The sequence below is a fragment of the Cryptococcus neoformans genome, chromosome 8 (genome assembly GCF_000149245.1).
Source record: "Cryptococcus neoformans var. grubii H99 chromosome 8, complete sequence".
In the NCBI taxonomy this organism is placed as follows: Eukaryota; Fungi; Basidiomycota; class Tremellomycetes; order Tremellales; family Cryptococcaceae; genus Cryptococcus; species Cryptococcus neoformans.
Genome location: NC_026752.1, coordinates 975,772 through 987,709, shown reverse-complemented (window position 1 = coordinate 987,709; position 11,938 = coordinate 975,772). Strand labels below are relative to the sequence as shown.

The following is an 11,938-nucleotide window of genomic DNA, read 5'->3' as shown; positions in this document are numbered from 1 at the left end:
TGGCGGTGTTTTGATGAGTGGCAGCGGCAGATATCACCCCTCGGCTTTTTTGTTTGCCGACTATTATCGGCATCATGCCAGTATGTATGACGATCGTCCATTCGAGCTCGTTATCTTTCGAGTCCAGCCGCATTAAGTCGATATTTTCTCCGTAACAAACCATTTGGAACAATCATAGAAGCGACACGGTAGATGAGGATAACTCTACAGTTTACAACAGTCAAGGCATCAAGCTCAAGAGTCACTTTGGCTCTCACAGCTCGCCCTTTGGCCAACCACGCAGCAGCAATCTCATCAAGCCCTGGACCTACTCGTTTGTCACGTGGCTGCCTATCTCCAGTAGCTGCCACAAGGCATATCCATTTGACAAGAGCAGCTAGAAATGAGAAGCAGAGCTTTACTTCCACCACTACCCATATTGTCGAAGCTCGAGCATCGTTTAGAGGTCGGTTTACCTTCCTAATATTCATCTAGACAAAAAGTTGATGTGTGTATATCTTTATCAAGATCCTGTTACGAGATATGAGCATCTCCTCAGAGATAACGTGCTTAGATCCGATCCACATCAAAGAGAAATTATACAGAAGCTTCAGAGATTATGGGATGATTTGAAAGGCTATGATCCTGGACCTGTGCCGGCTGCAGTTGCTCAGCCTTCATCCTCCATCGTGAGTTTTGCCAAAAACCTACCAAGGGATATCTAATGTGTCTGTGTTTTTTCTTTTCAGTTTAGCAGATTTTTCTCTAGAGGCCCCTCACAGTCTGAAGTAACAACCCCCTTACCTAATGTTCCCAAAGGTCTCTACCTCTACGGGTCTGTTGGTACAGGCAAGACTATGCTTATGGATCTCTTCCACTCCACTATCCCCAAGCAATTCCGACCTACCTCTCAAGGCGGCTATGGATCTATAAGAATACATTTTCACGCCTTCATGCTCGATGTTCTTCAGCGACAGCATAAATTGGTGGTTGAGTACGAAAAGGCGGGGTTGGGAAAAAAGGACGTGTTGCCAGAGGTAGCGAGGAGCTTAGCGAATGAAGGGAGGGTATTGTGTTTCGATGAGTTTCAGGTTACGGATATTGTCACTGCGATGCTCCTAAGAGGGTTGTTGGAAAGACTCATGGGCTTTGGTGTAGTCTGTATCATGACTTCCAAGTAAGTCCGCCATCTAGCTAATTATCTCATGGTGTTTACGTGCAATAGCCGGCATCCTGATGACCTCTACATCAACGGTATCCAAAGACAATCCTTCATACCTGCCATCGAGCTCATCAAAGAGCGCTTCGAAGTCGTTGATCTTGACTCTGGTACCGACTATCGAAAGATTCCCCGTGCGCTTTCCAAGGTGTACTATGACCCTCTCTCTCCAGCAGTTAAATCCGAGCTCAATAAGTTGTTTGATTCTTTTGCTTCGACAGACCCTGTCTCCTCTGAAGTTGTCTATAACCGGAAGGTCCACCTTTGGGGACGAGAACTGATTGTCCCCGAGTCGTCGGGAAGCGTGGCGAAATTCACTTTTGCGGATTTGTGTAACAAACCTCTCAGTGCTGCAGACTATCTCGAGGTGACCAGCAAGTATGGTACGGTGTTTGTGGAAGATATACCGAGGATGGGATTGAGTGAAAGAGATCAGGCGAGGAGGTTCATCACGTTCGTCGATGGTAGGTTTATTTTTTGCTGTGATGTACGTATTGACTGACTTGTGTTATAGCATGCTATGAGAACAAGACAAAACTTTTTTGTTCCAGTGAAGTGCCAATCTTCCAGGTGTTTTCCGATAAGCATGGCTCAGCAGCCGAGGACGCACATATGCAAGAGGGTAAGAGCTTTGCTTCTTCCCTGAATTGCGACTGACCATCCTTTTCTCCATACATAGTCATGGACGAACTTGTACGAACCATTTATCTTTTCCCAGTCACAGAAATGATCACTAACACCTCCCATAGGGTCTCGATCCTTCAGCAGTGGGATCATCCTCATTGTTCTCCGGCGATGAAGAGCTGTTCGCATTCGCGCGATGTGTTAGTCGATTGTCCCAGATGGGGACTAAGGAATGGTCCGAAACAGCTGGACCACCAGCGGGTACTTAAGCAAAAAATGGGGCAAGCAGGAATGGATATCTTGCTTATTAGATGATTGCATGTAATACCCTATGCATGAGCGGCCGGCACACCTCATCGCCATTTTGATCTCATTCTATTTGTTCGTCTTCTACTCCCCCTTCGTCTCGCCCTTTCACCGTCGATAGAGGCAGCAGTCACCACGTGCAAATCCTTTGGCAAATCCTTTTTTATGCTGATCGGCGGCATCAAATGCCAGTGCGACCTGTGTGGTCTGTTTTTGTTTGTGCGCGGCGCGCTGCTCACGTGACTCCTCGCTCACTTAAATTCCGTCGTCATCCGTCTGGCAAGTTGATCTTAAGTGCAGGATACTAATAACGAGATAAGTCATTTTGAATTCACATTCACATCTACTGCTTTTAATTTATCAAGAATGGGACCCTCGGGACTCGTTATATCAAAGCTAGGGATACAAGCCACAGCATCAGACACTCATGTTAAAGGACTTATATGTCTGAAGGTCTGTCAAACTCTGACGCAAGTACAATTAATCCAACTGAATGAGATGTAGGTATCGTTGCCTAAGGAAAGCACTGGAAGGCCAGGAGCAAGATGGATGCTATTCAACTGTATGTCAATGACAACTGTCATATCTCCCATGTTTATTTGTATCTGCAGCAACACCTCCTGCTCTCGTGTCGCAGCCGACCATTCACCCTCTACCGCTTCCTTTTCCCTCGTCGCAGTCACCATACCTTCGTATTGCTTCAACGCTACTTTCACTCCCACATTCCACGTCTTACCCACCGACACCTTCTCAGCCATCTATCCTTGGAGGCAAGCCGTATATTGATGTGTCAAGTACAACCGGGAAGGTCTTCGTGGTGGTAGATTCACTGGGGGATAGCAGAAGAAGAGGAAGTTTCAAAGGCAAAGCTGACAGCAATGGGAGTACAGAGCGGGAAAGAAAAGATTGGTTGATTGCTATGGAGTTCCAACAGGTCTTGGAAAGCAGCGTGGAAGATGGTATTTGCAAAGTGTGTCGAATTTTATACAGGCAACTAAAGTACTGATATCTCTGTTCAAGGTACTCTTGCCTCTTCCGAGATGCCTAGACAATGTCATCCGCTTGCAGATCCTCTCGCCTTCCACCTCTACTTCATCTATGAACCAAGTCAGTGTTCTGACTGAACCAAAAATGCTGCCCTTGCCAGTGTCTGCTTTTGATACTGATCCATCCCCATATGGACGTGACTTGATTAACGGGAATGGGAAGGGCGTGATGAGAGAGGAAGGTTGGGAAGACGGGGAAGACCTGGAGGATGAGGATTATGAGAATGCTGAACAAGGGTCTAGCTGGTTGGAGGGAAGATTCCAGAGGTGCGCGCACCCTGCATCTATCCAAAGACATTACTGATGCCTTGAACAGCACTGATATTTTGAGACTGGAATGGTCATTCACATCCACTATGATTGACCCTAGCATTCCATCACTCTCAATATCGCCCAAATGGGACAAATATCGACCTTCTATGGAGCTCAATTACACTGCCGTTGCTCCTGGTTCAGATACAGTTGTCTCCCTCGAAGTCGACGTCCCCGAAGGATGGGGGTGGGCTGAACTGATTTTCGAAAGTGAGGGATTGGCATATTGGAGAGGTGTAGAAGGGAATTTTGAAAATGAGGAAAGGGAAGATCCTGACAGGACTGCAGAGTACCGGGATGATGATTCCTTTGCTACCGTCCGTCCTGAGCAGTTGGGACACGCACATCGGCGCAGTCGCTCACGGCAACCTATCCTCTCGTCCAATGCCGCTGCAGGACCATCGACAACCACGTATCTCCCACCAACATCTGGCTCTGGCTCGTCTATCAGTCTCATGCGGCAGACTTTACCCACGGCAGGAGACGCTATGGATGAATTCTCCTTTGAAATGAGCAGTGAACAAAGTCCAGTTCCGAAGAGACCCAAAACGCCTTTACCTACCTCCAAACCATCTACCCCATCAAAACAAGGTAAGCTGTCGGTGTCCCTACCAGAGGCCAAGTTCGTCAAGCAGGGTAAATTTTTCGATTTGTACTTCAATGAGCATGGCGACAGAGCCTTCTCGCTTCGTGGGGTGCTTGTGCCAATCTCCAACCTAGCGCTCGTTAGCCAATATCTTCCTTGCCCGATCCCTCTTGTCAGTCTTCTGCACAACGGCCCAACACAATGCAACATCCAGTGCAATAATGCTCTCTACTTGGATCAAACTCTCCCCACGTCTGAACCTCATTTGATCAGCATACCCTCATCAAACGCCTTTTTCTGGTCCAACGATTCTTTATCGAATATTAAGAGAGACAAAAAGAGCGGGAAAATGAAGGGGGATGTGAGAATCAGGCTACGCAGAGATATCTGGGGGGTCGTTTCTATGTCCGTGCTCTTCGCCTTCCCTCGTCGAGGTGACGAAGTTGGGTTTACCCTCTATCCTTCAAATCCGAATGACAATGACCACGACAAAGACACCAAAGGAAGGACAGTGAGGGCAACTCGAGCAAGCATGGACGGCCAGCCCATTCCCAGGTGTTTACATAGATGGCAAGATGGCAAAACTGAGGTGAGGATCGGAAAGAAGGAAGGGAAGGATTCAGGGCTGGTAGAGATTATTTTGGAAATTGTTGGGCAAGAGTTTTCATTGCCGACTTTTGAGGGTGCGGAAGGGACGGGGCTTGTGGAGCTTTGTGGGGAGGGTTGGGAAGGTGAGTGACCTGCTCATTCTTTCTTTTAGCTGACAGGCGTTTTTAGCGATGAAACCCATCATGCAGACAACTCTTACGCCATCACCAAACGACACCTACTCTTATCCCCTTTCAACCCTGTGCTCAATATCTTTCCAGCCATCTATTGTCCCACAAATCTCTACGAGCTCGCGTGCTCGAACACTCTTCTCCTTCTCAACCTTCTTCAACCTCTTCATGCTCTGGCTGTTGCTATCAATGGGCTCACAAATCCAGAGACTAAGAAATGAAGTTTCTTATGTCGCAGGGGAAGCGAGAGATCTGAGGATGTATGGCTACAATCCATCATCAAGTGGGGCGGGTGGGAATAGGGAAGGTGAGTGCTTGGAGGGCACATTGCGAGATGGTGGAGAAAAGGGAATGAAGGAGGAGAGTGCAGTTACCTTAGGTTTGACACATCAGATTCCCCTCGATGACACTTCGTCGCTTTCCTCTTCTGATAAACTTCCGTCAACGGTATCTCCACAATCACGGCATCCCACGATGCCCAACGCACTCACGCCTCGCCAACAGCGTCATTTGTGGGCTGGATGGGATAGGTTAGTGATGCATCCGACTGTGAAGAGTTTGACGAAGGGTGTGGCTTGGCTATGGCATGCGGTGGTATGGCTAGTTGTACCCCCTATCTAAAGTGTGTATCATTATATGTCTTGTGGTGGGGGCACAATAACATGTATCATTGTATAAGCCATGGGAATTGCATGTTACATAGGTTTCATGGGAATAAAGCCCATCATTCGCAGGGCCTAAACTGCAATGCAAGAGGCAGAGAAGAAACCAACCGATGGTTTTCAGAACGCGCTTTCTGTCTCATGGATATGCATCAAGATCTACCAAGAAATGCTTGTTCTTTTTAAACAGAGTTGAAATTGTGTGCTTAGCTGCTACAAGATTCACATGATTCGCTTTGACTTCCCTGGTGCTTTAGGACCTAGCTGAAGCATTCTGCTTGGCTTCGTAGACGATCTTGGCCATCTAGTACATCGCATAGTGGGTCAGTCACAATCAATTGTAATGGATTAACTTACCTCCCACAACTGAGTTTCTTCTCCGCTTTGCTTACATAATTCCCTAAAGATGCCTCCTTCCTTCTGCATCAACTCCCAAGGTGTACCATACTCCATTACCTTCCCGTGATCAAGCACCAAGATTCTGCATTGCTTGGTTAGCGAGACAGATATCATGTAGAATTCAATCTGAAACACTCACTTGTCAAGACCAGCGACAGTCATCAGGCGATGGGCGATGACCAACATCTGAGTATCGGCCAAGCCAGTACGCAGCACATTCTGGATTGTAGCATCCGTGGCGTGGTCGAGGTTGGCTGTGCTTTCATCCATGATGAGAAAGCTGGAATTGCGGAGCTTGAGGAGACCCCGAGCAAGAGCAAGAAGCTGCCTTTGTCCTTGACCTGTTGGACTTCATTAGTCATGTATCACTTGAACTGCAAAATACACTTACTGAAATTCTTCCCGCCGACGGCGACCTTCTCTTCTAAACTTCTGATGACAACCCGCTCCCCCTCTTCCTCACCCTCCTCGGCGTTTTTTAGGCTTTTCTTCAGAACGCTCTTAACAAGAGAGGCATTAGGCTCTTTAGTAGTAGAGGTGCTCAAAGTAGTCAGGTCAGTCCTGGATTGAGCTCGACTTGTAGCGCGACTTGAGAGTCGAGATTTGCCAACAAGACCGCATTGAGCAAGAGCATCCCAGATATCGGCGTCTTCATGCTGATCAAATGGATCGAGGTTGTCACGTACAGTTCCGGAGAAGAGCTGGGCCTCTGTTACAGCCAGTTAATGATCAGCAACTTACATCATCGAAGAAGTTAAACGCGCACCTTGAGGAAGGATAGTTAGCCTTGACCTGAGCGCATTAAGGCTCAGTTTTGAGATATCTTCGCCATCAATTGTGATTTTGCCAGATTCTTGGAACAAGAACCTGAAGAATGAAAGAGCGAGAGCTATAGGCATTGCGGTCAGAGGTGCCGAAGCATGCGGGAGCTTCAAGCACGTACTGCTCTTTCCACTACCGGTTCTACCACAGACTCCTATCTTCTCTTTGGGCCCAATAGTGAATGAGACGTCTCTCAGGACAGGCTCGAGCTATCGTCATATTAGACCATCACAAAATACATATTTTCCAGTCCACCCACCTGAGGAGCGTATCGACAGGTCAGATTTTCAACAACGATCGATCCATCACTAGTCGGCCAGTAGGCAGGAGGTTCCTTCCCTTTTTCGTGATTCTCTTCTTCGACTTCAAGCTCAAGGTCTGTCGTTTATTAGCGGTTTTCGACCGAAGGTATGAGCCAGTAAACTTACATTCGCCTACACGCTCAACACTGTTCATGGACATCTCAACAGCAGCGTATAGCCTGACGACCCACAAAACGTATTCAGTGAAAGACACTGACACCATTGATAAGCTTTTTTCAAATAAAGCTGTCAAATTGGTCACTTACAAGCATAGCTGACAGACAACCCTACTGCACCAGCATCCATCGACTTGTTTTTGAGAGCAAAGAGCGCAGCGAAGACAGTGACCAAAGCGCCAACGAAGTTGGAATAGTTGTTAAGGATGCGGTTGACCTGCCACAGGTACCAGAAGCAACGTCTGGATTATGTCAGCCGTTATCATAAAGATCCGAAAATAAGCTGATTTACGTGTTTTGGTCAAGTTCATGGAATAGCTTGCGCATGAAGCGGGCGCTATCGCCATAAGACCGAATGGTAGACATACCAACAAGGACTTCGGTGAAGCTGATAAAGATGGGAGACCTGGTGACACTCTGATTCACAAAGTTCAGCAGCGATCCTCAGGTATGCCCATGGAACTCACGTCAATACGCTTGATTTCTCGGTTAGTGGCGACGTAGAGTGATCCAATGACCCAGTACAAGAAACAAATAAGGACCAAAGCACCCAGGAAAGCTATCGTAGACGTCAATTTCGGCGATAGTCGTGATACCGAAAATGCTTACCAGGAGTTGATACAGTCACGACAACCAAGATGGTTGCAGCCGAGAGGCATGAGTTGGCGAAGTACATACAGACTGATGTATTCTATTAGCATGTTCCCTGCATCACGGATAGAAAACATAAACTCACTTTCACCGGTTTCCTGGTCGATAGAAGACATGTCTTTACTCAATCGGTTCAAAATTCGACCACTTCATCGAATATATCAACAACACTTCTCTCATCAGAGAAATTTCAAGAGCACTCACGAAGGTGTAGAATCAAAGAACCTCATCCTCGCGCCCAAGATCCGCTGTAACAGCCGGTCATACATGTGACGACTGGCCCTCAATGCTCCGATAAAAGAAATACCAACCCTACCGACAACAGCAATTAAGTAGAAAGCGGAGATGACCCAGTATATTGCCAGATAATACGCTGTCGAATGCTTCCGTTCCATCTCTGCTTGAATGTACTTTCTGGTGTCGATCACGAACTGATAGACGATGAATGCTGTTTTGCTTAAGAGCGAGGCAGAAGCCGCCCTGTCATCAGCATTGGCCCATTCCTTGATCCAAGCATTGTTCGCGACCTGAAGCATTTGGGAACCAAAGAACACAATGATCACGATAACCCAAATAGTGATACCTCCCAAAGCTTTAAAGTAGAGCATATATGTTGCAGATTGGACAGTACCCTGCGATGAAGTTTCGGCGGCTACGAGCTGTTTGCCGAGACGGACGGTTTCGTCTGTCTGAGCAGCACGGTTTGCATTCACTTGTTTTTGCTGTTCGGCGAGTTCTTCTTCAGCCGGGGAGTCGAGTTGGTCTTCGATATATGGGTCATTGATATCATGTTCGACGGATGAACCGCTTCCGGCCCTCAAAGTAGTAGATGCAGCGGTGCTTGCGCTAGCGCTCGCCTTGTCACTACCATCTTCGGACAATTCCAATGCACCTGAAGCTGCCAACTCTGAAGGAGAGCCAGCTGCGGTGACGATCCCGTTATCGAGCATGATGACCATCTCCGCTGCTGGACTAACCAAATTCACCTGGTGCGTCACGAGAATCACAGTCCTACCTTGGATAAGCGGCCCCTGAAGAATTTGCTCGTACAGGTGCCGAGCCGTGTGGGCATCCACTGCTGAGAGAACGTCGTCGAGGATGATGGTCTTTGCGGACGAGTAGAATGCACGGGCAAGGGAGATACGCGCCTTTTGGCCGCCAGAACAGGTAGTCCCCTTTTCTCCTACTTCTGTCTCATCTCCAAGCTCAAAGATCTCAAAGTCTCGTTGGAGGGCACAAGCCTTGACTACATGGTCGTATCTCCTTTTATCCCAATTGGACCCAAAGACAATGTTTTCCTTAATACTAGCACCGACTAACCAAGGTGTTTGGGCGCAGTAAGCGACGGTATCGGCAAGTCCGGTGGCAGGATCAATAGGACATACGTCCCTGTTGGCATGATCGTCCGGCATGAATACCTGCCCCTGGAGAAGCAATGTCTCACCGAGCAAACCGAGGATGAGGGTCGTCTTTCCTGAGCCCACTGGGCCGCAGACCACACTCAGCTTACCGATGGGGAAGGACACGTTTAATCCCCCCAGAGTAAATGGCTCAGATTGGTCAGATTCGAGTTTGGTAGCGTCTTCCGGAGTCAGGTAACCGAGAACAGCGTCTTTGAACCCGATTTGGGGGTCATTAGGCCCAGGAGTAGAGAGTTGTCGGTATTTGAGAGTGTCAGGTTCCTCGAGATATTTTTGGATACGATTGCAAGAGGTTGACGCTTGAATCAACCTTGTCACAGTGTCTTGAGCGAGCGCAAGAGGGTCTTTCAGCATGTTAAACAGAATCAATGATGCAAACGCCTTGTCAGCCGTGAGAGGCTGCTTCAACCATAAGCTATGCACAGCAAAAGCTATACCAGTAACTATCACCGGCGTACTCCACACGAGTAGCTGGAATAGTACTGTAGTCGCAAATCGGCGAGCGAGCATGCGCAACTCCTTTTCACGAGTAATCATCATCCGGTCAAAGAACTTGCCCTCCCAGGCGTTGAATTTGATGAGTTTGATGTGAGCGATGACTTCGGTGACACCTTGGAGCCTTGCGTCGGTAGCTGTCATAAACTTTTTCTGGCGGCTCATGTAGAGCTTGCTCATCCCATACTGAGCAGGCATGAGGGCCACCAGGACGGCGATACCCGCGAAAGCAGCGGTGCCGAGGGTTTGATAAAGAAGCACACTATTGACGACGATGGCGAGAGGGCAGGAGACGGCATAATACGAGTAAGCGCAGATTTCGGAGATGGTAAACGCATCGACAGAGACGAGGTTGGCGATTTTCCCTTCGCCCGCCGTAGCTTCATCTTCAGGGCCCTCTTGAGCTTGGTCATTCCCCTTCTTATCAGCAGCGGCGGCGGCAGATTTGGTAGACGTTGATTTTTTCACGTCGCCAGAGACATCTCTCCTTCGAAGAGCTTTCGCAAATACTTCAGCAATGATGATTGCTCGAATTCTGATACACAGACGTCTACCGAGGTATAGTGCTTGGGCGAGGGTGATTGCGGACATACATTGTCCAATGACCATCATAGCCACATAGAGGACGGCTACGTGTGTCGGCTGGGGGTTAGTCTCTCGTTGTTTGACGTATTGCAGTAGTAATCGAAGACCGTTTGGAGGGAGATACTGGAAGAAGATGAAGATTGACGCCCAGAGCTATTTTGAGAATGAGCGAGACAGCCGACTGAAAAGAACAAAGAAAAAGGATAAGAAATGAACGTACAACTTGCCAACCAAGTTCAGGAGCAAAGTACATAGCCAGTTCCAGACCCAAATTCCTTCTTCTCTTGGCCCCGCTATGTATTTTGGCGTATGTAGCGTCCCGTTTGGCACTGAAAGCTCGGAAAGCACCGAGAGAAGCAGCTGATGAATCGTCTTCACGGATAGCGGGAATGTCCTCCAGCGTGATGGGACTAAGATAATGCTTAAAAAGCAGTGGAAGCATAAAATTGTATGTCCCTCGAGACCATGCAGCTGGTCGAATGTCAGCTTCTACATCATAAACAGACAGAAATAAAACTCACAAGCAGGCTCTTCACAATGTTTAGGTAGCTTGCTTCCAAAGCTTCCCAAGCTACCTCCTCTTTTACTCTTCGCACCTTCCAGCAACCTATCCAGAGCCTCGTGGTATGGTAACCCGAGCATCGCGATGCAATATACCATCTCCACGGCAAAACACGCGATGTGCAATTTTGAAGGGTTCGGGTGGATGATCAAGGTCCGGAAAAGGATGAGCGATGTCATAGAATGTAATGACAAGAGAGGCGTGATGTGAGAATGGGGAATCATGGAGATGAGTGATAACCAGGCGGGGAATATGACGTCCTTCCAGCTTCCTTGCACCACCGCCCTCGCCAGCTCGACCTCAAACCAAGTCACAGCACCCGAAAGACCAATCCAAAACCTCAAGTCCTGCCACCTCGTCACGTCTCTCCTTTTATGCTTGACGAAATCCATGATCACTCGCTCGGCCTCGCCCTCGGGGAGTTTCTCTGCGGGTTTCGAGTGGGTAGAAGCAGACCATGGCGGGAGGAGGTTAGTAGCGAGGGAATCGAGGATAACGCTAGATTCGAGGTTGGCGAGGTCTGAGGGATAAGAAGAAGAGACGAGAGTTGAGGTTGATAAGGGATTCTGGGATCTACGGGCCCAGCGAGATGGGTAGGTGGAGAGAAGGTAGAGAGCGGAAGCTGCTATAAGGAGATATGGAACATTTTGGAGATATCTGGGTTCTTGTTAGAACTAGCCTTTTCCGTTGACAGTGACTCGAGCGTACTCACTTTTCATGGAAACATGAACTGAAATCTATACCATCCCATACTTTATTGCAGCTCGAGTCTGACATGGCTTTGGACGCCGCAGAAACCCATGAGTCTGCCATCTTCATGGAAAAAGTGAATATCAGATGTCAGGTCGGAGCGGGAGTTCCGAGTTCACTGAAGGCACTCGGGAAAGAAGGAATAAGTTATAGTTCAAGGATCGAAGAAGTGCAGAAGAGAAAAAATGGTGGTGAAGCACGAAAACAAAGGAAGTCTGATAATCTGAGCAAACGCCGCGTCCCTTTGTCGTAATCTTCAATC

General features: G+C 48.1%; 3 protein-coding genes; 2 read left to right on the top strand and 1 right to left on the bottom strand.

Moving 5' to 3' along the window:
• Positions 1–90: 90 nt before the first annotated feature.
• CNAG_03452 (AFG1 family mitochondrial ATPase) lies at positions 91–2,212 on the top strand. XM_012195567.1 has 7 exons: positions 91–445; positions 508–668; positions 729–1,156; positions 1,205–1,662; positions 1,713–1,820; positions 1,878–1,891; positions 1,948–2,212. Exons 1-7 carry the CDS (start codon positions 193–195, stop codon positions 2,089–2,091), a joined length of 1,566 nt encoding a protein of 521 aa, XP_012050957.1. The 5' UTR covers positions 91–192; the 3' UTR covers positions 2,092–2,212.
• Positions 2,213–2,432: 220 nt separating this feature from the next.
• Positions 2,433–5,961, top strand: CNAG_03451 (hypothetical protein). XM_012195881.1 has 7 exons: positions 2,433–2,581; positions 2,633–2,690; positions 2,740–3,098; positions 3,149–3,441; positions 3,491–4,803; positions 4,850–5,832; positions 5,920–5,961. Exons 1-6 carry the CDS (start codon positions 2,495–2,497, stop codon positions 5,470–5,472), a joined length of 2,733 nt encoding a protein of 910 aa, XP_012051271.1. The 5' UTR covers positions 2,433–2,494; the 3' UTR covers positions 5,473–5,832; positions 5,920–5,961.
• CNAG_03450 (ATP-binding cassette transporter) lies at positions 5,535–11,890 on the bottom strand. XM_012195566.1 has 17 exons: positions 11,639–11,890; positions 10,886–11,583; positions 10,585–10,835; positions 8,068–10,517; positions 7,949–8,010; positions 7,822–7,893; positions 7,680–7,771; positions 7,505–7,629; positions 7,303–7,454; positions 7,163–7,249; positions 6,994–7,112; positions 6,856–6,943; positions 6,679–6,801; positions 6,304–6,621; positions 6,052–6,253; positions 5,871–5,994; positions 5,535–5,817 (listed from the first exon to the last, which is right to left on the bottom strand). The coding sequence occupies exons 1-17, from the start codon at positions 11,743–11,745 to the stop codon at positions 5,767–5,769; spliced, it is 5,121 nt and encodes a 1,706-aa protein (XP_012050956.1). The 5' UTR covers positions 11,746–11,890; the 3' UTR covers positions 5,535–5,766.
• Between the last annotated feature and the right edge of the window lie 48 nt (positions 11,891–11,938).

Bases quoted from the DNA above. Each gene is read 5' to 3' on its own strand.
- CNAG_03452 (XM_012195567.1), top strand. From the start codon at position 193: ATGAGGATAACTCTACAGTTTACAACAGTCAAGGCATCAAGCTCAAGA. The intron at 446-507 runs GTCGGTTTACCT...ATCTTTATCAAG, and splicing joins AGCTCGAGCATCGTTTAGAG to ATCCTGTTACGAGATATGAG. The intron at 1,663-1,712 runs GTAGGTTTATTT...CTTGTGTTATAG, and splicing joins GTTCATCACGTTCGTCGATG to CATGCTATGAGAACAAGACA.
- CNAG_03450 (XM_012195566.1), bottom strand. From the start codon at position 11,745: ATGAAGATGGCAGACTCATGGGTTTCTGCGGCGTCCAAAGCCATGTCA. The intron at 7,455-7,504 runs GTAAATCAGCTT...GACATAATCCAG, and splicing joins CATGAACTTGACCAAAACAC to ACGTTGCTTCTGGTACCTGT. The intron at 6,802-6,855 runs GTACGTGCTTGA...CAATGCCTATAG, and splicing joins AACCGGTAGTGGAAAGAGCA to CTCTCGCTCTTTCATTCTTC.
- CNAG_03451 (XM_012195881.1), top strand. From the start codon at position 2,495: ATGGGACCCTCGGGACTCGTTATATCAAAGCTAGGGATACAAGCCACA. The intron at 2,691-2,739 runs GTATGTCAATGA...TTGTATCTGCAG, and splicing joins AAGATGGATGCTATTCAACT to CAACACCTCCTGCTCTCGTG. The intron at 3,442-3,490 runs GTGCGCGCACCC...TGCCTTGAACAG, and splicing joins TTGGAGGGAAGATTCCAGAG to CACTGATATTTTGAGACTGG.